General features: G+C 44.1%; 1 protein-coding gene across 1 annotated transcript in view; it reads left to right on the top strand.

The window, feature by feature from the left end:
- The window catches only part of LOC111963157 (AT-rich interactive domain-containing protein 1B-like), a 251,145-nt gene that overhangs the window by 31,797 nt on the left and 192,883 nt on the right, over positions 1-26,465 (top strand). The window contains 1 exon segment of the mRNA XM_070443334.1: positions 13,383-13,535. Coding sequence (XP_070299435.1) covers positions 13,383-13,535 — 153 coding nt within the window.

The following is a 26,465-nucleotide window of genomic DNA, read 5'->3' as shown; positions in this document are numbered from 1 at the left end:
CCAATCATTACACTGGAGTGGAAATGTGGCTGTGGCCAGCGTCCATTCTTCCATTGGTGAAGACCTCTGTCCTTTCTGCTAGCCTTTTCTTTCCACTGCTACTTTCAGAGCTTCTCATTCAAAGAAAGGTTGACTGAAGCTCTTTCCTCTCTTCTGTTCGTTCATTTAACCTATGAAGTATGACGTTACCCGTTTTCTTCGTTCCTTCCCGCACCATAAAATGTTGGATCTCACTCTCCCAGATGGGCTCCCATCACCTCTTTGCCGTGGCTATTGACTGCATGGAATTAGCCGGGGTAATTTATGGCATTGATTGAGGCGTGTTTCTGCCCTGGTGAGGAACACTTTGAGCCACCGGAATCACTTAGGAACCTGGTGGCTGTCTGGGGGGATAATGTACTGAGCGCTGGTCAGCCTGACGGATGGCTGAGAGGGACACATCAATTACACCCGGAAAGTCAGAGAAGATAGGGGCCGGGGCCGGTGGGGGCCCATGGTGGGGGCTTGTGGAGGATGGTGGGGGCCGGCGGTGGGGTGCAGTGGCTCTTTGAAAGGCATTTTGAAATGTTGAAGGCTGCTCTTCAAAGTCCTCCCTCTCCTCCATCCATCCATCCATCCCTCTCCTCAGGGACCAAGGGCATAATTTCCAAACCACAATTAAAACAGGAGACATTAAGAGGGATGGAGAGAAGGATAGAAGAAATGAAAGAGAGAGGGAAGGAAGGATGGAGAGAAAAGAGGACGGCGGTACGGTGCAGCTGCCAGGAGATGTATGGAGGCTGATTAATTAAGGTTCCTCCCGCTGCAGAATACATGAAGTTTCAGGATCAATTAATTAGTGGGAACCCTGCGCTCGTCAATGACTCTAATGGCCTGTTCTCATTTGTTATTTTTATTACCATACTGTTCTATATGCCCCAGCCAATCAGCCATGAGGAGCAGGACGCCATGCGTCCATTAGCGACAGATAAAAATGTTCTTGCACGTCGTCCCTCACACAGCCAATTTATTGTTTTTCCATTTAAACCCAGCGTCAGTTGTATCGAGGTACATTCAAATGTTTTTGCAGTCGCTTGTGAATTGCTCCTGTTTTGAAGCTGTCCCCATTTTTGTGGAGATTAGTGGGAAAATGCTACTGTAGCTCTGTCTAAATTGGTGAATTGAATCCAGAGATTCCACATACCCTCAGCCTATGCTTTGGATTCAGGAAGACTTCAAATACAATCACTAATGGTGTATAGTGGGTGTACATACACTCTGTGTGTCATAATGGCCAATGACTTTCTGATAGCTGATGGCTCATTTCTCCCACAAACAACAACACTCACTGGGGTATTTTGTATTGCCTTATTTGTGCTGAAAGCCTACAAACAGCAGGACAGAATGAAAATAGTATCTGCCTTTTAGCATTGAGCCAGATGGAAAGAGAGAGTGTGAGAGAGAGAGAAGGGTGGATAGAGAGACAGAGAAGTGGAAGTATAGAGGGATTGTGTGTATAAGAGAGAGTGTGGGGGAGAGAGAGAGACAGAGGAGATGTCTCTGTAGTTATGGGTAGATTTGTTTCTCCTCTAATTGGCAGTGCTAAGATTAATCTTCCTCTTGCTCCAAATTACAGATTTCCACAGTTCAGGTCTGGTTCATCAGTCCACTGTTTGTCTTGCATTTAGACTGGCTTAAATACACCGAGTGTACAAAATGCTGGCTATCTTGGCAGAGTTCCTCTGTCAAGTGTCTGTGTTCTTTTGCCCATCTTAATCTTTTATTTTTATTGGCCAGTCTGAGATATGGCTTTTTCTTTGCAACTCTGCCTAGAAGGCCAGCATCCCGGAGTCGCCTCTTCATTGTTGACGTTGAGACTGGTGTTTTGCGGGTACTGTTCAATGAAGCTGCCAGTTGAGGAATTGTGAGGCGTCTGTTTCTAAACTAGACACTCTAATGTACTTGTCCTCTTGCTCAGTTGTGCACCGGGGCCTCCCACTCCTCTTTCTATTCTGGTTAGAGCCAGTTTGTGCTCTTCTCTGAAGGGAGTAGTACACAGCGTTGTACGAAAGCTTCAGTTTCTTGGCAATTTCTCGCATGGAATAGCTTTAATTTCTCAGAACAAGAGACTGACGAGTTTCAGAAGAAAAGTATTTGTTTCTGGCCATTTTGAGCCTGTAATCGAAAACACAAATGCTGATGCTCTAGATACTCAACTAGTCTAAAGAAAGCCAGTTTTATTACTTCTTTAATCAGTACAACAGTTTTCAGCTGTGCAAACATAATTGCAAAAGGCTTTTCTAATGATCAATTAGCCTTTTAAAATGATAATCTTGGATTAGCTAACGCAACGTGCCATTGGAACACAGGAGTGATGGTTGCTGACAATGGGCCTCTGTACGCCTATGTAGATATTACATTATAAATCAGCCATTTCCAGCTACAATAGTCATTTACAACATTAACAATGTTTACACTGTATTTCTGATAAATTTGATGTTATTTTAAATGGACAAAAAATGTGCTTTTCTTTCAAAAACAAGGACATTTCTAAGTGACCCCAAACTTTTGAACGGTAGTGTACAACCGCTTTTTACGTAGTATTTACACTATCACTCGTATTTCATATGTCACAGTGCTTCACTGGTACGTATGCTATGACGCTGGTAAAGTTGTCTCGCACACCTGCCACACCTGCATGAGCAACACAATTCCCCAAGCTCTGGGACAGTGCTGGTCAGAAAACAAACTAGCGAGCTGATGGATGCAAACAATGTCGTCCCCCCGTCCACCAATTTGTAATTAAAAAAAAAAAAGTTATCCCCCAAAGATCTGCAAAAACAAAGCAAAACGACATCTGTTTCAGTAGCTATATACAGTTGAAATCGGAAGTTTACATACACCTTAGCCAAATACATTTAAACTCAGCTTTACATAATTCCTGACATTTAATCCTCGTAAAAATTCCCTGTCTTAGGTCAGTTAGGATCACTACTTTATTTTAAGAATGTGAAATGTCAGAATAATAGTAGAGAGAATGATTTATTTCAGCTTTTATTTCTTTCATCACATTCCCAGTGGGTCAGAAGTTTACATACACTCAATTAGTATTTGGTAGCATTGCCTTTAAATTGTTTAACTTGGGTCAAACATTTCTGGTAGCCTTCCACAAGCTTCTCACAATAAGTTGGGTGAATTTTGGCATATTCCTCCTGACAGAGCTGTGTAACTGAGTCAGGTTTGTAGGCCTCCTTGCTCGCACATGCTTTTTCATTCTGCTCACACATTTTCTATAGGATTGAGGTCAGGTCTTTGTGATGGCCACTCCAATACCTTGACTTTGTTGTCCTTAAGCCATTTTGCCACAACTTTGGAAGTATGCTTGGGGTCATTGTCCATTTGGTAGACCCATTTGCGACCAAGCTTTAACTTCCTGACTGATGTCTTGAAATGTTGCTTCAATATATCCACATAATTTTCTGCCTCATGATGTCATCTATTTTGTGAAGTGAACCAGCCCCTACTGCAGCAAAGCACCCCCACAACATGATGCTGCCACCCCCATGCTTCACGGTTGGGATGGTGTTCTTTGGCTTGCAAGCCTCCCCCTTTTTCTTCCTAACATAACGATAGTCATTATGGCCAAACAGTTCTATTTTTGTTTCATCAGACCAGAGGACATTTCTCAAAAAGTACAATATTTATCCCCAAACTGTAGTCTGGCTTTTTTATGGCGGTTTTGGAGCAGTGGCTTCTTCCTTGCTGAGCGGCCTTTCAGGTTATGTCGATATAGGACTTGTTTTACTGTGGATATAGATACTTTTGTACCTGTTTCCTCCAGCATCTTCACAAGGTCCTTTGCTGTTGTTCTGGGATTGATTTGCACTTTTTGCACCAAAGTACGTTCATCTCTAGGAGACAGAACGCGTCTCCTTTCTGAGCGGTATGACTACTGTGTGGTCCCATGGTGTGTATACTTGCGTACTATTGTTTGTACAGATGAACGTGGTACCTTCAGGCTTTGACAGTGCTACTGACTGTAGTGGTGGCGCTTGGCTTGCTCATGCAAATTCTATAATATATTTTGTTATTTTACGCCTCAAATGAAAAGGTTATTTGACGCATCAGATAGTGTTATTTGACGTGTATCTTTTGACACACAGTGACCCGGCCATCCATACTGCGGCCATCCATAATGCGCTGGTCACACTCCAGTAGCGCCTGATGGAACTCCACAGGTCACAATGTCAACGTGAAAATCATTTACAACGACTTTATATGACTAAGTTAGCGTTTACAGTCACTCATCTAGCAGTGTGTTCCATGGCAATGTGCAGTATAATCTGCTTTCCTAATGTCAACCACTAATTATATGGTGCGGTGTTTGACTAGCAATGTGCGGTTTGCATTCACAGCGTTCAAAAGTAATTGACACAAGTTATAGCTTGCCTCTACACTCTGTATGGCGATAAAAGATAGCTTTCAACGGAAGAAAATTGAATTAAAATGGCCCAAGATAACATTCTAGCATCAGTGGTATTGTTACTCTTTTAAAATGTATTGATGCTTTGGGTCACATGTAAATGGAATTCAAGATAGCTTTCTGTGAAATTGGTTGACTTCCAAAGATTTCCAGTATTTCCAGGATATTGTGGGGGTAGAGGGTCAGAGGAGAGGTAAGGAGGTTTAAAGTCTCCCCCACAGGCTTTAAAGAGACTGGGAAATCCTTCCCTCCTTCCTCTCCTAGCTGGATCACAGGCGGAATTCCTCCTCCCTAAAGACCAGGGCTTATTCAAACATTTTCTGCTCATATCTTCTTTCTTTCGTCTGAGTGTTTTTTTCTCTCCCTATTTTTCTTGGCCTCAGAATGGGGTCAGCAGTTTAGTGGGGAAAACATTTGAATCGGTGGCACCAGCCCAGAGCTTGGCGGTGCACGGTGCTGCTTACACATTACAGAGCGGTATTAACCTCTCCTCTCTCCTCAGACATCTCCATTACAGCCCCTGTAACAACACAGCCGCACCGTACTCCAGCCAGTTAGCAATAAAGACCAACGATACAACTAACTGCCTGCCCAGGTTTTTATCCATCGATTGAAGCGTGCTAGAAAAGAGCAGAGGCACAGCACAGTGTCTCTCTCTCTCTCACACACAAACAACACACACCACACCACACACACACACACCACACACACACACACACACACACACACACACACACACACACACCACACACACACACACACACCACACACACACACACACAACACACACACACCACACACACACACACACACACACACACAACACACACACCAGCAGCAGCCTCTGAACGGAGGAAACAGGAGCAAGGCAAAGGAGAACAATACAATACAACCACACGCTGTCAAATTCCCTCAATCAATGAAATACTATTAGCTCCCACTCATTCAGCCAGTTTCAGTCTCAGGCTGCATTCAAACTGCAGATGTAGTGTTGATAGTGTCATCAGGTAAATATGAGTCCCTATCAGGCTGCAGCACTGTTGATTTAAAATGTTCAATGAAATAGAATGGAATAACCTGCAGTATTTTATTAGGATCTGCATTGGCTGTTTCTGAAGCAGCAGCTACTCTTCCTGGGGTCCACACAAAACATGAAACATGGCATAAAACAGAACATCAATAGACAAGAACAGCTCAAGGACTGAACTACACAAATGTTAAATAAGAACAATAGAACTATAAAAAAAGGCCCTACTGACATTTACACACATTACTGACAGTTACCCACACATAAGTACATATACATATGCCTGAGTTATTGCTGATGTGTATAATGTTGAATCATCAGTGTACATAGACGCACAAGCTTTGTTTAAAGCTAGTGGTAGATCATTAGTAAAAATAAAGAACAGTAAAGGGCCAAAGATGCTGCCTTGAGGAATACCACACTTGACATGTTTTACATTAGAGAACTTTTCATTAAAGAAAACCCTCTGTGTAACATTAATGCATCAGTTATAGGTATAGGGATAGGGAAAACTCTGGGCTCATGTTATAGACTACAATTAGGGCTCAGAGTTTTTCTTGGTCAGTTAATGTGGTCAGAAAAAACTGTTAATGCATTAGTAATTGCACTGGTGAGAGTAGAGGCAGAGTAGAAAGGGAGAGAAGAGAAGAACAAGATGGAGAGACAGAAAAATCAAGAGAGCCAGAGAAGTGGAGTCGAGAAAAGCGGAGAGACAGAGAGAGAAGAAGTGGGGAGAGAGAGATAGACGAGAGGAGGGAGAGTGGAGATCAAAGGAGGCAGTTGGAGGTTAGTCACCTTGGCAGCCACGGTAGGCCATGTAATCTCCCTCCTCTATGTTTAATCATGAGCCCAGATTGTTGATCGTCTCAGCGGGCCGGCCGCATCTCATTTTGGGGCTCACCGCCACTCCGGCACACACACACACACTCATGCAGGGGGAAATTAAAAGGAAATCGTGCACTTATCTACCGCGGCTCCACATCACCAGCCTATAGTGCTTACTCAGAGAAACACCTAATCGTATCAGCTCCTCACCTGACGTGGCGTTGCTGGCTGATGGGGCTTTCATCTAGAAGCAGCCTGATAACCTTTGTTAACAGCTCTGTCTATGAGGTTGACTCAGTACGCACACCTGGCATTGAGAAAGTCAATGGTGTTTCATCTGATGTCAAACTGATAACCTTTGATAGGAGCAACCCTGCTAGCTTGCTCAATGTACTCATTCTGCATTGACATGGTGTATTATTAGCGTAGCTGTACTGTAGCTTATGGTGTTGCTGGTGATGTCCAGTTCTCTTAATCTCTGGTCATTCTCTCTCTCTCTCCCTCTCCCCACCCTCTCTCTTAGCCTTCTCCCGTCTCCCTGTCTCTCTCCCACCCTCCCTCTCTCTCTGTCTCTGATGTGCTTGCAGTGTTGTGATCCGTAGCGAGGGCGTTAGCGTGCTAATGCTAATACTAATACAGTCCTCTGTATTCCCGTCATGTCTGTTCTGGCTGCTTACGGCTCCAACACCGCTCTGGTTGGTTGGATCCATATGTCACTCAAATGGGCAACCTGTGCTCTGGCAACAGCCCAGTAGCCATCCAGCCGTATCGCCACAACGATGGAATTAAGAAAATTCTGTATATGCACATTGGCCCAATTGAATTACAAGCAGGTTTTTCTATCCCGCCCCATAGGGTTCTAAATAGGTTGTCGTGGTGATGGCTGTCTATTTTCTGGCTTCGTTCTCTCATGACTTTTGTTTTCATATGTTTTTGATGGTTTGTTTGGATTCTTCTGTGGCATTGTTCTTTTTTTATTGGTCTGTGTTTTTCCTGTTTGAAGCCCGAGCCTTGGATTTTATGATATCAGTATTACATTTTATGGTGAATTATTTGCGTCACAAAACATAAAGGCTGTCTGTTTCTATGAACACCCGTCTTTCATGTGCTGTTAAGTTTTAGGATCTGTATTTTTCACCTTTATTGCATACGGCTGTGCGTTATTGACTGAGAGAGTCTGCAGGACTCAGCAAATATTGGAACAGATACTGTGTGGTGCTTGTCTAATCTATAACAGACATATTCCCATTCATACTGTACACTGAACAAAAATATAAAACGCAACAATTTCAAAGATTTTACTGAGTTACAGTTCATATTAGGAAATCAGTCAATTGAAATAAATTCATTAGGCCCTCATCTATGGATTTCACGACTGGGAATACAGATATGCATCTGTTGGTCACAAATACATTTTAAAAAAATGGCCTTCACAATAGACCTCAGGATCTCATCACTGCATTTCTGTGTCTGTAACGTTCGTCTTGCGGAGAGAGATTGGACCAAGGCGCAGCGGGTGATGAAGACATGAATTAATTTATTTAACAAGACGTAAACGAACACTAACACGAAAATATACTTGAAAAATTACAAAACAACAAAACGACGTAGACAGACCTGAACTTGAGCACTTACATAAACACGAAGAACGCACGAACAGGAACAGACTACACAAACGAAACAGTCCCGTGTGGTAACACATACAGACACGAGATACAATCACCCACAAACAAACAGTGAGAACATCCTACCTTAATATGGTTCTCAATCAGAGGAAATGTCAAACACCTGCCTCTAATTGAGAACCATATCAGGCAACCTATTTAAACAAACATAGAAACACATAACATAGAATGCCCACCCCAACTCACGCCCTGACCAACTAAACACATACAAAAATAAGAGAAAACAGGTCAGGAACGTGACAGTGTCTTCAAATAGATAAAATGCAATTGTGCTCCCTCAAAACATGAGACATTTGTAGCATTGTGTTGTGTGACAAAACTGCACATTTTAAAGTGGCCTTTTATTGTCCCCAGCACAAGGTGCACCTGTGTAATGAACATGCTGTTTAATCCGCTTCTTGATATGCAACACCGCCCAGGCGGATGGATAATCTTGGCAAAGGAGAAATGCTCACTAACAGGGATGTAAAACAATTTGTGCACCAAATTTAAGATACATTTCTGAGTCTTTTATTTCAGCTCATGAAACCAACACTTTACATGTTGCGCTTATATTTTTGTTCAGTGTAGAACTCTGTTAAGCTCTCAGGAAACACACCTGAATGCAAACATGAACTTCTGTATGTTGTCTTCTCCTCCTGGCTGAGCCAATCAATACCATGACATAACTACACATGACATTATTATGACAGCGTTCTTCAGACTACTGTGTAGTGTAGTACTTGCCCCAACATACATAGGCCTATTATCTCTACAATAAAGCCTCCTGAAAAGAGGTTTAGCATAGCAACATTTCAGCTCACAGAGTAGACCTACCTATAAACACAACTAATGCAGTCAGACAGGTTGCTGCTTGTTGAGGTTTCATTCTGTCTCATCTGATCTGTCTGTCCTATAGAAAGGAAGGGAGCAGGCAGCCCACGGTTGTTGTCATGGCTGAATCACCATGGAGGATAAGCCTCGATACCAAACCTGTCCTGTCTGTTAGCGCCTGACAATGACTAGACAGGGAAGGATTGTCAACATAGTGTTGAGCCTGGTTCTCATTGGCTTTTATGGTGTGTGTGTGTGTGTGAATCGCTTTTAGGCTAAATAGTGTGCGTTTGTCTTTTTTTGTGTTTGTTAATGCATGTGTGTGAGTCTATATAATATGCGTGGTGTATGTACATATATGTGTGTGTTTTTAAACAGACTGAACGTGGGATGTTTCATTAAGCTCAGTTGACGCAGTGAGATGAGACACACACGTAGGACACGCACGGACACATACACACAAAAACCATGTCAAATATATACTCAAAACATCAGAATTCAGATTCAGAAAACGTTAATGTCCTCAGAGGCAATTCATCTTGCAGCAGTCATAAAAACATATAACATCTAGAAATGAACGTGTCTGTTAGATTTCCAATATAATAGACTGTACACTTTGGACAGTATCAGGTGCGTTCTCCAAGCCACAGCATCTTTTCTACTGATATATAAAAGAGTGGGAAGTTGTCCAGGGTCCCAACATCAGGCCCTGAAGATGTAACTGACCTGGTCTTTGGCCTGCTCGGGTTTCAGCCCGTTTTACCACTGGTTTATCAACTTTGTGAAGACGGTTTGGCTGGACCGTCACTCCCACGCTCATTTAAAGGATCAACTCTGAACGCTCCCACTTTGATCTGAAACAGACTCATAGTGACTGTTACGAGTGAGATCACAGTAATATCATCATCCTAAAAATAAATCAGTTATTTGTGGAGCCTGCTTATGTCAGGGAGGGACGTTTAAAATGAGAATGTTTGGAGCGTGCGTGTGTTTCTGAGAACTCCTGGGATATTCAGACTGGGGTCCGCGGCCCCCTAGCTATTACAGGGAGTCCGCAAATAAATTATTTAAATGTTTTTATTAATATTGCTAGTAACAGACTAAACAAAACACATTTTGAATTACATACAGTACCTACAGAAGAAAATAGGAGAATATCTTCATTTATTTTACCCCCAATTTCGTGATATCCAATTGCGATCTTGTCTCATCGCTGCAACTCCCCAAAGGGCTCGGGAGAGGCGAAGGTCGAGTCATAAGTCCTCCGAAACATGTCCCGCCAAGCCGCGCTTCTTAACTTCTCTAGGGTACGTGAGACGTTAGCGTCCCACCTCTTCAACAGCCAGTGAAACTGCAGGGCGCCAAATTCAAAACAACAGAAATCCCATAATTAAAATTCCTCAAACATACATGTATTTTACACCATTTTAAAGATACACTTGTTGTAAATCCAGCCACAGTGTCCGATTTCAAAAAAGCTTTACGACGAAAGCAAACCAAACGATTATGTTAGGTGAGTGCCTATTCACAGAATAACACAGCCATTTTTCCAGCCAAAGAGAGGATTCAAACAAAAAGCAGAAATATAAGTAAAATGAATCACTAACCTTTGATGATCTTCATCAGATGACACTCAAGGACTTCATGTTACACAATACATGTATGTTTTGTTCGTAAAGTTCATATTTATATCCAAAAATCTGAGTTTACATTGGCGCCTTACGTTCAGAAGTCACCAAAACATCCTTTGATTTTGCAGAGAGCCACATCAATTTACAGGAATAGTCAAAATAAACATTGCTAAAGAATACAACTGTTATGCATGGAATTTTAGATGCACTTCTCCTTAATGCAACCGCTGTGTCAGATTTCAAAAAAGCTTTACGAAAAAGCAAACCATGCATAACTGAGTCGGCGCTCAGAGCCCAATCAAGACACAAATATAGCCGCCATATTATGCAGTCAACAGAAGTCAGAAGTAAACAATATAAACATTCACTTACCTTTGATGATCTTCATCAGAATGCACTCCCAGGAATCCAGTTCCACAATAAATGTTTGTTTTGTTCGATAATGTCCATCATTTATGTACAAATTCCTCCTTGTTTGTTCTAGCGTTCAGTACACTTTCCAAACTCACGACGCGCGGCAGGTCCAGCGGAAAGTACGGACGAAAAGTTAAAAAAGTTATATTACAGTCCGTAAAAACATGACAAATTAAGTATTGAATCAATCTTTCGGATGTTTTTAACATAATTCTTCAATAATGTTCCAACCGGAGTATTCCTGTGTCTTCAGAATTGCGATGGAACAGAGCTCGCTCTCACGTGAACGCGCATGGTCAGAGCATGGTCACTTCATGGCAGACCTGACTCATTCCTCTCTCCTTCGGCCCACTAAACAGTAGAGGCATCAGACAAGGTTCTAACGACTGTTGACATCTAGTGGAAGCCTTAGGAAATGCAACATTACCAATATCCACTGTATCTTCAATAGGAGCTGAGTTGAAAATAGACCAACCTCAGATTTCTCACTTCCTGGTTGGATTTTTTCTCAGGTTTTTGCCTGCCTGGTGAGTTCTGTTATACTCACAGACATCATTCAAACAGTTTTAGAAACTTCAGAGTGTTTTCTACAACATATACTAATAATTATCCATATTCTAGCTTTTATGGCTTTGTAGCAGGCCGTTTACTCTGGGCATGCTTTTCATCCGGACGTGAAAATACTGCCCCCTACTCCAAAGAAGTTAACACCTGCTTGTTTAACCCGAAAGCTTGCTGCACCAATGTGTCGGAGGAAACCCCGTTCAACTGATGAACGAAGTCAGCCTGCAGGCACCCAGCCTGTCACAAGGAGTCGCTAGAGCGCGATGAACCAAGTAAAGCTCCCCCGGCCAAACCCTCCCCAAAACCGGACGACGCTGGGCCAATTGTGTGCCGCCCTATGGGACTCCAGGTCATGGCCTGTTGTGACACAGGAGTATCTCCCTTCGAATGATGTCAAAATTATTTCTCAACTCCTAATATTGAGCAAAGTACACTCATTGGAGAAACTTACAGTCACTGGAGTATCTGACATAGGCTTTTAAAAAAGCCCCCACGAATACCAGTCACTGTAAGTGTGACTATCTACTAGTAAGCTTTCTTGACGTGGACATTCGTTTTTGCCAACACATGGCTAACCTTTGTTTAACAAGTTAAACAGCTGCTACTAGCGGACATGGGTTTGTGTCAATGCGTTCGAGTTAGCCTATTACATAGAAAGTTATATTATTAGAGTTGCCGCTCCCTCTTCCAATTATAACTATCTACCAAATCTATTCATTTCAAATGTTGATTACTTCTCCTTGCCATAATATTTCACCTGATAAGACATAAAGCTAAATCTTTATGATGGGGAGGGTCCCTGGTTTTCCTGGGCGGGGGCCTCTGGTCAAGAAAAGTTTGAAGACCCCTGCCGTACATCAGTTTGTACAGTTGAACTCCGGAATGATTTTTACATGCGCTGAAATGGCCACGTATGCCACATTTAACGACGGTTAACTCGTTGCCGGGGCTGAAAACGATTCAAGGAAAACACGGCAAGAAAAGTGTCGTCAGACTACACTGACTGGCAGCAGTAAATGTTTGGATTTCTGGGGCATAGTAAACCGTGTGATGCATGTGTGCGTTTGCTGGGGCAGCTGCTCATTAGAATGTGTTACGTAAGCAGAGTTCAACATTGGGAAAGAGGGATGGAGGGATGAAACGATAGATTGTAGTGAAGGGGTTGTGTTTGATGGCACGCGGGGCGGTCGGGTTGGGGAAGCTACTCGTGCATTCCAAAGACAACAGCAGTTATTTTCCTGGCTCCCATCACCACGACATCGAGGAAATCCTCAGAGAGGAGGGAGAGAGCCTTTCATTATGTCGCCATAAAGCCCAACACGGAGGAATCAACACTGGGACAATACACGGATTAGCCCAGTGGTGTTGGCACACGTCGGGGAAACTAATACACATTTATGGACACGTTTCTGTGAATACACACACAGACAAACAAAAACACACACACACACACTTAGTAGCCTTGTGTTAGTGTAATGAAAACCACAATGTGTCTCTGGGAATACCTAGCCCATAGGTAGTGTGAGTCTTAACTGCTCTCTCTCAGCCATGTTTCCTCTATTATAGTTATGGCCTGGTCTGGGCTCACAGCACAGAACAACTTATACAGTCTGTCCCCCTCCCTATGTGTGTTCTGGCAGGGGGAGAGCGGATGGAGGGAGGGAGAGGGGGTTGGCAGGAGATGGGACATGCAACATTTGTGAAGACCCCAGTTGCTCTGTGACTGGAGTTGGCAGGGGAGCATGGCTAGAATGGTTTGTCACAGTTGAAACAAAGCTGCTAACATGATGTGGCCATAAGTCAACCAGGAATAGATAGAGGACCTGGTTGAAGCATAGAGGTGGGTCCAGGCTCCTCGGAATGCTCTCTCTAGGGAAGGAGGGTCAATTAATGCCTGACTGGTTGTTCCAGCAGAGGGGAGGTGCTAGCTGCTCTAACTATTGTGTGATTGGTTGTTCAAGCAGGTTCCCCCCCAGTACGGCCAGCAGGGTATGGGAGGATACAGCCAGCAGCAGCAGGGAACACCTCCGGGATCCTACTTCAGCCCCCCCCAGCAGAACCCCACCGCCCCCACACAGCCCCCCTACCTGCCTCCCCGCGCCCCACCCCAGCAGGTAAGACCTCACTTACAGTCAGAGAGGGGGTAAATGTAAAACAGACTGAAGATCAGTGTCTAAGGGACACTTCATCCTGTTCTGTTATCCCAGAATACTTTTCTCCCACACAGACCTCTTGTCGTGTGTGTGGGCAGAGAGTCTGGCTCTGGCCCGGAGGTTTGATGAGTCGTCCAGATTATTCATATGGGCTATTTCTGGCATTTCCTGCTTCCTCTACTTTCATTCAAACACACTACACACCAGACCTGGGCAGACAAGTCTTATTTTGTAGTTTATTTGAAAATACCAACTTTTCAAATACTCAAGGTTGTCAAATATAGTTTAAAGTAAAAGGCAACTATTTTCTTTGATAGTCAAATACAGGTCCAGAAAAACAAATCATATTTGAAGCTATTTGAATATACACTGAGTGTACAAAACATTAAGAACACCTTCCTAATATTGAAGTGGATTTAACAGGTGACATCAATAAGGGATCACAGCTTTCACCTGGATTCACCTGGTCAGTCTATGTCATGGAAAGAGCAGGCGTCACTAATGTTTTGCAAACTCAATGTATATACGCAAGTTATTTGAAAACAAACTAATATTTATTGGATAGCGGCCAAATATTTGATGAAGAACCAAAAACTACAACAGTTAGTTGAATTAGTCTAAATATATTATCATAACCCTGGTTTGGAGGGCTCTTAGGTATGAATCTCGATAGAGCCTATAGCCTAGAATTACATACGAGGGACATGCAGTCATCTCAACATTAGACTAAAACCCATTTTGCAGCTTCAAAATGACTAACAAATGTGTTTTCATAATGTGTGACATAAGGTAATGCAGTAACACTTGACATCCAGTTCCCTATACATTTGTAGTAACTTTGATTATTACAATAGCAATATTGTTATTAAGTAGGACATTGGAAATTGCTTTATAATTGCATAATAATGTAGGTATTACATAAGTGGAGTAAGGAACAGTCAGTATTCCTCTTGTCTACAGTAGTTACAAAAACTCCGTTCTTTGCTATGCAATTCAAATGCAATTACCTTTCGTCAGTTTTATGCAACAACATGCGACTAAAATGATGCTCCAAAAGTAATTACACAGGCAGTTTAAAGGTCAGTGATACTGAGAATTCTAGCAGTAACAAAATATGGCTATTAAGTGTCAAAAGGAAAGTAAGTATCCCAAAACTGAATCAACTACAGCCAGGCTAGGTTGAAAATCATGTAATTTAGCAGTATGAGTAAACCATCCCTTTAAAGATGGTATTGTGCCCTCAACTCTGGACCTTGAAGCCAGTGCCACTGCGTTTTTTAATTGTTCCCCTCTAATCAGGGACTGATTTAGACCTGGGACACCAGGTGGGTGCAGTTAATTATCAGGTAGAACAGAAAACCAGTAGGCTCCGGACCTCGTAGGCTAAGAGTTGAATACGCCTGATATGGTGTGTGTTTGAAAAAATAACACTTACCCTCAGATGCCTCCCTCTGAAGTATTTTTAGGTATCATACAATGAATTGCAGTTTTCTACCTTTTCAGTGACATGTTGAAAGAGTCATACATTAGCATCACAACTTATGTATACTTATCTGTACAAAATATCATTGGTTGATTGGTTTGACTTGATTATGTACACCTGGGGCAATGGACATTCAGGAGAATGGACATTTATGAAAATGTTCAGATAGAAATGTATTGTGTAGATCAAATTCGACTGTGAGATAGAAATAGAATGACTCTATCGTCAACATGCAGTTCCAGATACAGCCCTGCCATTAGTTGAAGGCGGCCAATCCAATAGTTTCAGAACGGTAGTCGCCTCTGAGATCTATATTCCAATATTTTATTTAAGTAGTTGCTTTCTCAGGTCTGTATTCAAATAGTTTTAAAAAGTTGCACTTTTTGGGATCTGTATTCAAATAGTTGTAGTCACCTCCAAAGTAACTATTTATTCCCCTGGAATAGTTACTTTCCCCAAAGCGTAGTTAAGACTGTAGTTATCCCAGGTCTGCCGCACACAAACACACACAGACAGACAGACATGGTTGAGTCAGTGTGGGGGCACTCCAGGATTTCAGTGAGAACTGAGTTCAGCAGGATATGACCAGAGAAAGAATGCATTCAGTCAAGGAGTGCGTGTTTCTGCCCCTTTTACAACTTTGGTTGCATTTAAACTACTTTGGATTACAGAGTCCAGTTGAGGCTTTCTCAATGTTGGCCGCAAGGTCAACACTCTCTCTTTCTCTCTCTCCCTCTCTTGCTATCTCTCTCTCTCTCTCTCTCTCTCTCTATCTTGCTCTCTCTCTTCTTCCTCAAAGTGCATTAATCAAATCCTTTATTTGAGTCTCTTCTCTTCTGGCTAGGCCTGTAGTGTCTCCAGACTGCAGGTTGGAGCAGGGTGAGGTGGGCCAGCCAAGCTCAAGGCTTTTTGGATTGAGCCAGCCAGCAAACAGCCCTCTACAGCACACAGCCTCCGGGATCTATGTAGAGTTCTAAAGATTTAGTGTCAAATATTCTTAGGCCATTGGAGGATGTAGAGTGGTCCAAGAAGGTAGGGGTACAGATGGATGATCATTTCTGTAAGGTTACAATATAAAACCGACCTGTGAGCGAGCGTGTGTATGTGATTTACAGTAGAGAGAGTACCACCGTTGCCACCCTGATGTTATTGTGGCTGTGTGAAATCCTTGTCTCATGTCAGCTCCCAGTCATAAAGAAAGGTCAACATTTGACCTTTTCACAGCTTTCTGTGCCGATCAGTGGAAACACACAAACACAAAGCACTGTGAGAGAGATTAGGATGTTATTGTGGTTGTGTACCCTCTCTCATGACCTCTAGTTACCAGAGGAGGGACGTTCCACCCTGTGTGATTTGGGTGGTTAGCTGTTCCACTCAACATCTATTAGGTAGGTGAAAGGACATCCTTCACTTGATTGAGTGATTGCAGCTTCTCTGACCATCATATTTGCTGTGAAACCCAAGGTTCCTACAGAAACACAACTAGTATCCTTCTTTTATATCCCCCTGAAGGGGGGGTGGGCTCTTTATTGGAGTGTGTTTCACTGGCATAACCCTGGGGATTGTAGAAAGGCTTTCTGGTTCTGACCCGTCAAAGCTGTTACTTCAGAACATCTCAGAAATGCATCTGTCGTGATGAAGGGGAATGAAAACCCTGGGTCTTTGTTATATTCTCAAGCAATTAAAGGTGCAATATGCAGAAATCGCTCTGCCATTTCCTGGTTGCTGAAATTATGATAGTTACAGTTTATGTGACAAAACAAGCAATGTATAAGTGTAGAGAATCATTGTACCATCTAAACTGCTGTTAAATATATTTTCACTAACCAAAAGTATTGTATTTTCAGCTGTTTGAAGTTCAAATCAAATCAAAATCAAATCAAATGTATTTATATAGCCCTTCGTACATCAGCTGATATCTCAAAGTGCTGTACAGAAACACAGCCTAAAACCCCAAACAGCAAGCAATGCAGGTGTAGAAGCACGGTGGCTAGGAAAAACTCCCTAGAAAGGCCGAAACCTAGTAAGAAACCTAGAGAGGAACCAGGCTATGAGGGGTGGCCAGTCCTCTTCTGGCTGTGCCGGGTGGAGATTATAACAGAACATGGCCAAGATGTTCAAATGTTCATAAATGACCAGCATGGTCAACATAATAATAATCACAGTAGTTGCAAGGGTGCAGCAAGTCAGCACCTCAGTAGTAAATGTCAGTTGGCTTTTCATAGCCGATCATTAAGAGTATCTCTACCGGCTCCTGCGGTCTCATAGAGAGTTGAACAACAGCAGGTCTGGGACAGGTGCACGTCGAGTGAACAGGTAGGTTCCATAGCCGCAGGCAGAACAGTTGAAACTGGAGCAGCAGCAAGTTGGTGACAAAACCAAAAAGTTAAATTTCGCAAAAACAAAAACTTAAGAACGGGAAGCATAGAAATAGCTCACATAGAAAACAGATCTTCTTTTGCCTTGCTTTCAATGGGAATGACAGATCTATAACTCACATTTCTAGTGAATTTGGTTCAGGTCACACCAAAAGTGACATTGCAGCTTTGATGAATTGCTGTTTTAGACTATAATAGCAGTTTCTCTGTCCTGAAGGGTTGCTCACCATCACTCACCTGTTTTTTTTGCTGTCTGTCAAGTTAACTGGTCTGATTCCATGTCTCTTGGTTCCATCCCAGTTTTGTTACAACAATACATTTCCTTCTGCCATATTTTGCTAGCAAGATTATCTTTTGTGTGTGTGTGTGTGTGTGTATGTGTAGTGTGGGCTGACTGTGCAGTGGGGGCGAAGTGTATGTTGTGTGTGTGGTGTTGTGTTGTGTGTGGTGTGTGTGTGTGTGTGTGTGTGTGTGTGTGTGTGTGTGTGTGTGTGTGTGTGTGTGACTGTTTGCTCAAGTGACTGTGTGTGTGTATGTTTGTGTGTGTACAACTGTGTACTTGCTTCCTCGGCAGATAGACACCGTTCCCTCTCGGGCTGCCATTCTTTTATTTTCCTAGGTAGCTAGCTGGTATAGTGTGTAGTGATTGAAACATCCATGTCCTGTTCCTATCTAGGGCCCTTATCTAACTGAAGGAGGCAGAGTGTGACAGGACTACTCCAATGTGGGGATTTGTCATGTTGTTCACAATGTTACCAGGCAGGGTCATCGATTGGTTACACCTTAAGCGGTGTCACTCTCAGGAGTGACACAAAAATATTTCACAAAGGAGAATTGTACTGCATTGCCCCTCATTTCTTCAGTGAAAGTGTCCGGTCTGTTCCTCTGTGAGACTGCTGATCTCTAGGGCTGTTTCCTGTTTCCTATATTACGCCCAACTACTTCCTGTTGTCTCTCTGAGGGGTTTTACCCCCTCTACTCTACTCTGCTGTACTCTGCTCTGCTGTACTCTGCTCTGCTGCACAAAGCTCTACTCTGCTCTGCTCTGCTCTACTCTGCTCTGCTGTATTCTGCTCTACTCTGCTCTGCTGTACTCTACTCTGCTGTATTCTACTCTGCTGTACTCTGTTCTGCTCTACGGTGCTCTGCTCTACTGTGCTCTGCTCTGATGTACTCTGCTCTGCTGTACTCTGCTCTGCTGTACTCTTCTCTGCTCTACTCTACTCTGCTCTGCTGTACTCTGCTCTACTCTACTCTGATGTACTCCACTCAGCTCTGCTGTACTCTGCTCTGCTGCACTCTGCTCTACTCTGCTCTACTCTACTCTGCTATGCTGTACTCTGCTATGCTGTACTCTGCTCTGCTGTACTTTGCTGTACTCTGCTCTGCTGGGCTTTATTCTGCTTCGCTCTACTGTGTTCCCATCTCTCTCTCTCTCCTCTATCACCTAATGACACAAGGTTAATTAAAACACAGTCACATTCGCTGGCTGCTCGCCTTCATCGCCATTCCTGCTCTTGCCACCGTCCACCAGTCTGCCACCGCCGGTTTAATCATGACCGCTGATAACACGTCGCCCAGCGCACCGCACCCAAGGATGCCACGGCAACAACTGACTGGGAGAGGGGGAAGGGAGGGATGGAGGGCCATTCAAAGTTCAATGTCATTAATTGGTCAGCATTTGAATATTAGCTAAGAACCGTTAATTAACTGGATCATAAAAGCGCTGCTACAATTCGGAGGGGGGTGGATGGAGAGAGAGAGGGATGGAGAGAGGGAGGGAGGGAGGGCAGGCCTGGGAGAGAGAGGGCGTATGGTAGAGGGAGCCGGGTGCCGGGCGATAAGAGAGACCCATCCGTGGTAAAGGTCTGGCCACTGTAATTTGCGGGAGCTGCTTTAATTGTCGTAACCTTTTAAATGGCATAGTTTATCAGAGTCCTCTAAATGTCCCTGCGTATCGCTAGGCGCCAGCGCCACGGCAACCAACACAGCGCTCCCGTTGGCTGCCCGCAACAAGCACTTAAGCCTGATGAGTTTAGAAAAAAAGGAGAAAAACGGTTGGTTCCATTTTTTTTGTCAGTTGGATTGTGTTTTTAGTTGTGTGTGTTTTCACCTCTCCGCTGACTGACACTTACTAATTGCGTGACTGGAATGTGCCACCGTGTTTTTCTGATTTATGTTTGTTTGTACCATTGTGATTCAAATGCAAATGGTAGGTGTTTTTTTGAAGGGTCAGGACAATCTTAATCACGCTGGAAAGGATAGTGTTTAGCACTATGCACCCCAGGGCCCTCATTTAGCACAACAATTGTTAGAAATGCCACTAAATGTTCCAGCACACAGAGTTTTGAAAAATACACGGATGCACACAGAATTGTTGGACAATCACTGATGAGACTGCCAACAGTGCTATTGTTCTGCCATCCTTGAACAAGGGCAACAACGGCTGTATGGAAAACAGTACTAGTTTTGGTGAATACTATGTTTCCCTTACCCACATAGACGCCAGGTTTCTGGCATCCATATATCATTCCACATTGTTTAAATGAGGGACAGAACCAGCGGGAAGGACATGGGCCTGTTCTGAAGGGTCCATCTGAGGTCTGTCTGTCTCTGTCTGAAGGGATCAGGACACAGAGAGACACATCTGATTCCTCTCCATAGCTGAATGACAAGTCAGAATACGAGCAGTACCAATGACATGTTCAGTTAATACAGTACTGTCACATCGAGACTGCTCCCAGGGGACGCAGAGAGAGAACGGATATCACAGGGCTGGACGGGGGACGGGACATGGGGGGGGGCAGGGGGAGTAGTGTGCGTTCCCTCTAGTGGGGGTTTTGTGATAAAGGTCAGACGGATTGGTGCACTGCTCGGGTTCTGCTGTTTGGTGAGAATCTAATCTGAAGGACATGGTAGTAGAACAGACCTGGACAAATGGATCAATTAAAATCCCAGGAGAGGAGAGGGGGAGGTCCCTCCCTGGCTGGTTCTCTGTCACTGGACTGGGTGATGGTTGGAGAGACAGGCTCTGCTGCTACAGCATACAGGCCTTCTCCACACACATGCGCATGTACACACACGCAGGTATGCACGCATGCACAAAGGCCCACACACAATGGCACACCCAGTCAAATACAGTCAGATATGTGTGTGTGTGTGCAGACACGTATCGTTTGGAAAGGGATCACCACATATTAGCCTTTACACTAAACAAAAGCTGTGAAGTCAATCTGCCAGTCAGTCTGCCAGTCAGTCAGTCTGTTTTTATTCCTACTGTAGAGAGACTGCTGTATTGTCTAGCAGTCCTGTCTGATCCAAGCTGCCAGTTTATAAGCAATCTAGTTGATTTTCCGCATTACAAACCTTAATAAGAGCTGGCAGTTTCTCCCTGGCAACTCCACTCTCTCTCCTGTATTATTGTTCAGCTGGCTGATTGCTTAAATGATGGCGTCCCAATCCGAAGTGCCATTGTTGTCTGTGCTAATGACATGCAGGAGCCATGAATATGGATGGACCGCATCCTCCCTCCTCCTCCCTCCCCCTCCCTCCCTCCTCTGTTCTCAGACTCCCTCCTCCCCTCCCTCGTCAAAACTCCCTCTCCTCCGCATGTCACGCTCCTCGGCCTCATCTACTCGGGTAGCGAGGTCTGAGCTAGACATCGGCATGCTTCGGGCGCTGGCTGCATAGTACTTCTGCTGGGCTCTGTCCAACTGTTTGTGATGTCGATGAGCATGGTTGGTATCTGGATGGTGCCGCTGGTTCGTTGGGTGTACATACAGGGAAGCAGGTGGTCGTGTGTATTGTTCAGAAACAGCGCGCCCGGTCGCAGTTTAACTTACTCACCATCCAGGTAGTCAGGGAAGATCTGGATATGTCGGATGACTTAAAAATACACGTCCCTTCCTATAGAAACGTATCTTATAGCGAACGTTGTGCTTGAGCGTCTCCAGGGACTCAGCACACACGGGCAACACGGCACGCAGGGGCACTACGGCTACACAGCACGGGTGATCCAACACCACAAGACAGTCGTGAAGGAGGGCACACAAACCTTTTCCCGCCTCAGGAAGACTGAAAAGATTTAGCATGGGTCCCCAGATCCTCAAAAGGTTCTACATGTGCACCACGAGAGCATCCTGACGGTTGCTCACCGGCTGGTATGGCAACTGCTCCGGTGACGCCACGGCACGCACGCACGGCACACACAACAAGTGCGCTAGACATAGGGTAGTCGCGAGACGCCCAGTACATCACTGGGCCAAGTGCATCCCATAGCACCACTCCCAGGCACACCATCACCATAACACAGACGGACCAACATCAAGCAGCACAGGCTAGTCACACGAGGAAACAGCGCAAAGATACCAAAAAGGGTATTGTGTCAGGATTGATTCCCGGCTAGCCGGTGTGGTGATTTCAAACACAGGCTTGTTGGTCACTGTCTGCTCTTGGGGTGGGCACTCCCATTACTCCTTCTACTCGTCCTCCTGTGTTACGTCACAAAGTACCGTTGGTTTCTTCGTATCATGGTGTAGTATAACGTGGGTATCTCCTTCTGTGTTCCTACTGTGTAGTACAGTTACTGTTCTCCTGTTGTAGTACAGTACCCTGTTCTCCTCGTGGTAGTACGGACGGACTGCTGGCTAAGCGTGTATAGCTAGGAGGGTCTAACGTCTCGGACCAAAGAAGGTGGCTCTTCTTCTCAGGTGTAGCAGCTTCATAAACTACCCCCCTGTATGCTGCCTGATGAGTAGGTAACAGTATCCGCTCGTAAGCTATACTCTCTTTCTAGTGTAAAAAGTCTACAGGTCAACCACCGGCTAGTTCAATCTTTACATTGACCCCTCGTCTCTCGCTCACGCCACTCACGCGCTCTCTCCTGTGGGTAGGGTCACCTACCACGGTACGCTTGTCATGGGTTCATCTCGTGCCTGGCTACTGCGATGTTTCTGTTGGTGGTGTACATTAGGGCGTCCCCTGTTCTCCTGTGGTAGTTACAGTACGATGGGTTCTCACTAGTCACTTCTGGTCGTTAGGTACACGGGTAGCTGGGCTTCAGCACTTTGTAGTAACAGTACACTGGGGTTCTCACTGTGTAGCTTACAGTAACCCTGCTTCCCTGTGGTATGACTACAAGGTATCGTACAGTGACTTCTTCCTCTAGTCGCTAGTAAGCTACACTCGTAGGTATCCCTTCCCGACACTGATTGATATCGGTGTCCCTGGTATATCAGTGTTTCCTTCTCGTCTGATGGTTATGGGTGTTTACATGGTCATTCAGATTCGTGGTTATCTCTGTTGTAGGGTAGGTACGCTGGTTTTTTTCTCTCTCTGTGTTGTTATTAACAGTAGCTTTTATTTTTAGTCTACTTGGTAATCTTTTCTGCTTCTTGACTTGGTTCATAGGCCTCGGTGGGCTTTTGTTGTATAAAGTGGCTTGTAAGTATTAGATGTTCTTGTAGGGTGTGGTTCACACCGGTTAATTGTCTCTCACCATCTCTCCATAGTATCTTGCTTACTCTTCCTTAGTTGTCTACCGCTCTCAGTCTTATCGTTCTTGCACTCATCAATCTTAATGATTATGCTATTCCTGATTTTACCTCACTGGTCATTCGTTTTCGTGGCCCTCTAGACTTTCGAACTCTTAAGGATTGAACGCGGTTCAGCTATGGAGCGAAGGGATTTGCCCATTGACAACTCAAGAACGTGGGCTCTCTTCTTCAAGGGGGGCCGGGATTGCTTGCTGGTTGAGAAGCTAGACTGGGCTATTCTTTAAGAATAGTACTGATGCACCAATTAAGCTTCCTTCATTTTTCGCATATGTATCTCATTCTAATTGGCGTTGGTCGAATGGCGAGAAGACAGATTAAGAGATTTTGTAAGGCTTGACTTGGGCAATTGATTCTTATTTCATCTGGTGTAAATCATGATGACAGACCAGGTCGCCAGTATCCACAGGAAGGAGGAGCACAGAAAAGGTGAGCGTTAGTTTGGATGTAGATGTGGAATTGAGAGAGACGAGTGTGCAAGAGAGACAGCGGACCATTAGCATGCATCTTGATCACGAGATATAGGAAGCATACTCTCTAAACTGAAGTATTGGAGGGCAACATACGACACTCCAAGTTTTATTTTACTTCATGTTGTTTGTAATTCGCGCATTATTATATTGAACATTAGATGCTCTTATACACACATCTCGCGAAGCCGATCAGACAAAAATATGGCCTATTTGGCCAAGATTTGAAATCAAGAGGTTGCATATATATCAGTGGATACTTACTTCCTATGTTGAATGTTACGAAGCACTCTTATGCTAGCAATACTCGGGTGTTACTGATTATCATTTTTAAGTCAGTCAGATTCCTACATTTTGCGCTCAGCTGTCCTACTCGCTCTCTGACAATTACTTCCTAAAGCAATGAATTTCACATTTACACTAATATCTTTGGCAGAGGGATGAGGCTATATGGGTTAGTAAAACAGTGAAATGTATCAGTGCCTCGCTGATTGTCCGATTGGTTTGGTGTGGTGTTTCGGTGTGGATTATTGTTGTGTGTTGTGTTGTGGAAGAGATGCGGATGGGTGAGAGATGTGAAGGGTTGCGTTGTATGGGTGGGTAGTCTAGTAGTGTTGTTGTGTTCGTAGTGTTTGGATGTTGTTGGTGTCGCATGTGATTGATAGGGGTGTCGTGTGGTTGTGGTGTGGGTCGAAGAGTGGTAGATGTGGCATGTCGTGTTCGGTGCTTCGCTGTGATGTTTGTGTTGTTTGTAACAGTACTCTATTAAGCCTTTAGATCATGCCTACTTCAGGTGGTGCCTATGGAGTGGATGATTATTCTAGTGGTCAGGCATGATCGCTGTAGGAATCTTTACGCTTCTGGATACTGTGGATAGACAGTGAGAACATTGTGACATAAAAAGATCACTCAAAGACAAACTCTGAATGAGCTCATATTCACGCTTCGGGTGCTGTGGTCATATGTTTCTTAGATTCTCTGGCTGCGCTCCTCAGGAAATATATCTGGCTCACTTCGGGGTCGGGCTTGTTCTTGCTCTGTGCTGGTCCCATCCTCGGATTCATACTTCATCTAGCACAGAACTATCAGGGCAGGGGCAGGGACAGGGTCGGTCCTGCCCATTAGTAAACATGATTAGGTCGGCTGCCTATGGCAGCAGATTGACAAGGGTGACATTTTCCAAGCGAAACTGCCCAAGACGCACCTCATCAACACCCTCACAGAATTATTCCCAACAACAATTACAGTTTCTCGTCAACCAGTGGCATAATGGTGCGGTGGCCCAAGAAGAAACCATCGGATGTCGGGCTGCCAACCCATAGTATGGCCAAAGAGCCACAAATGTCCATCGAGTAACAATAACTTTTTCATGGAAATTGAAATTTGTAATGAATCAGATACTTCTGGAACGCATTTACTTAGTAATGGTGTTTACAAGTCTTCGAAATTAGTCCATTCTAGTTGTTTTGACACTGGGTTCACGTGTTCGTGCCTGGTAGCCAACTGACAGCTCCCGTGTTTGGCTTAGGCTAGTAGCCAGTCTTCCTTTGATGCATTTATAGTACAACTAGGCTTATGCATCAACAGATTCATAAGGAGCCGCAGATTGATTCTAATTTCCCTAATCATTTATAAATGTTGATGGCGGATGCAGGGAGTTTATCCGAGATTGCTTTTCCTAGCCTAACTGAAAGTTTAAAATATCCATTCAGCTGGCCCAAAATAATGGAGTTGACAGACAAGTGATCAAAAGACCAAACAGTGATGAATATTTGTACATACTTCATGTTAAATCGATAGCCTACGCCTATTCTTAAAACATTAGAAGTTGAGAGACACGGGTCATTCACCCTGTCCTAATTCACGATGAAATGATCGATTTTGACTGCATCTCCCAATGATGCTCAAGCAAAGGCAGTGGATTATATGAAGTCCTTTTATACTCAGTTAAACTATAATCTATAAATCTTTTAAATGAAAAGCAATCGCGGAGAAACTGGCCCGGGCAATCCACACCTTGTGAAGATGGTTAACAGTGATTCAGGTGCACATCCCACCTGCACGTCACCCCCCTCCCTCGCGCTTGCCGCTGTGTCCGAACCTGGAAGACACTCAACTTTCAACAAATTGACAGCTGTTCAATCATCAGGGTGGCCCCCTTTGCAGGTAGTGAAGTTTGCTGAATGTTTAAGCAATTTGATCTAATTATATGAGAATTGTTTTGATTGTGGTTCTGATTGCCAGAATTTGATAATGATCTTTTTACGCCGGGGCCCTGAATGCTGCTGACGATGATGATGATATGAGAGAGGAAGTCAAAGTGACAGCGTGAAACTGACAATGAATGGTTCTTCTTCCCAAAAACATTGTTTGACCAATTCAGATGAGGAAAAGCAATCAGACGGATTAATGATGATGAACAAGGTTACATATTGTGAGGTAGAGTGATTGTTCCAACATATGACTGGACAGCATTCCCTTAGCAGTTTCTTCCAGGAAGTGGGCGGGGGTAAAAAGAACACATTTTATTTCACCCAACAGGGGTCCGAGGGTCTGTTTGAAGAAACAGAGTTTGGCAAGTGGATGTCACACAGCAAAGTCTGTTTAAAGATGAAGAGCCACCTGTGAGAAAAAAGTGATGGTTCCAAAAGGACTGGATCAACAAAATGACGCAATCGGTAGTCCTATGATGAGATACAGGCCTTTTTTCAACGCTGAAGAGTGTAGGGACATCACGCAGCTTTTCCATCAGTCCCTAAGCCTGGGAGGAGGGCTTACTGTGAGGACACTGAAAAATTATTCATCAGCTTCGCACACCCAACCACGCAGCTCGACATGCACACACACACACACACACACACACACACACACACACACACACACACACACACACACACACAAACACACACACACACACACACACACACACACACACACACACACACACACACAACAACACACAAACACACATACACACACACACACACACACACAACATCACACACACC

This window comes from Salvelinus sp. IW2-2015, linkage group LG4q.2 (assembly GCF_002910315.2).
Source record: "Salvelinus sp. IW2-2015 linkage group LG4q.2, ASM291031v2, whole genome shotgun sequence".
Lineage (NCBI taxonomy): Eukaryota > Metazoa > Chordata > Actinopteri > Salmoniformes > Salmonidae > Salvelinus > Salvelinus sp. IW2-2015.
Note: the sequence above shows the minus strand (reverse complement) of the source record. Positions and strands in the feature narration are given on the sequence as shown.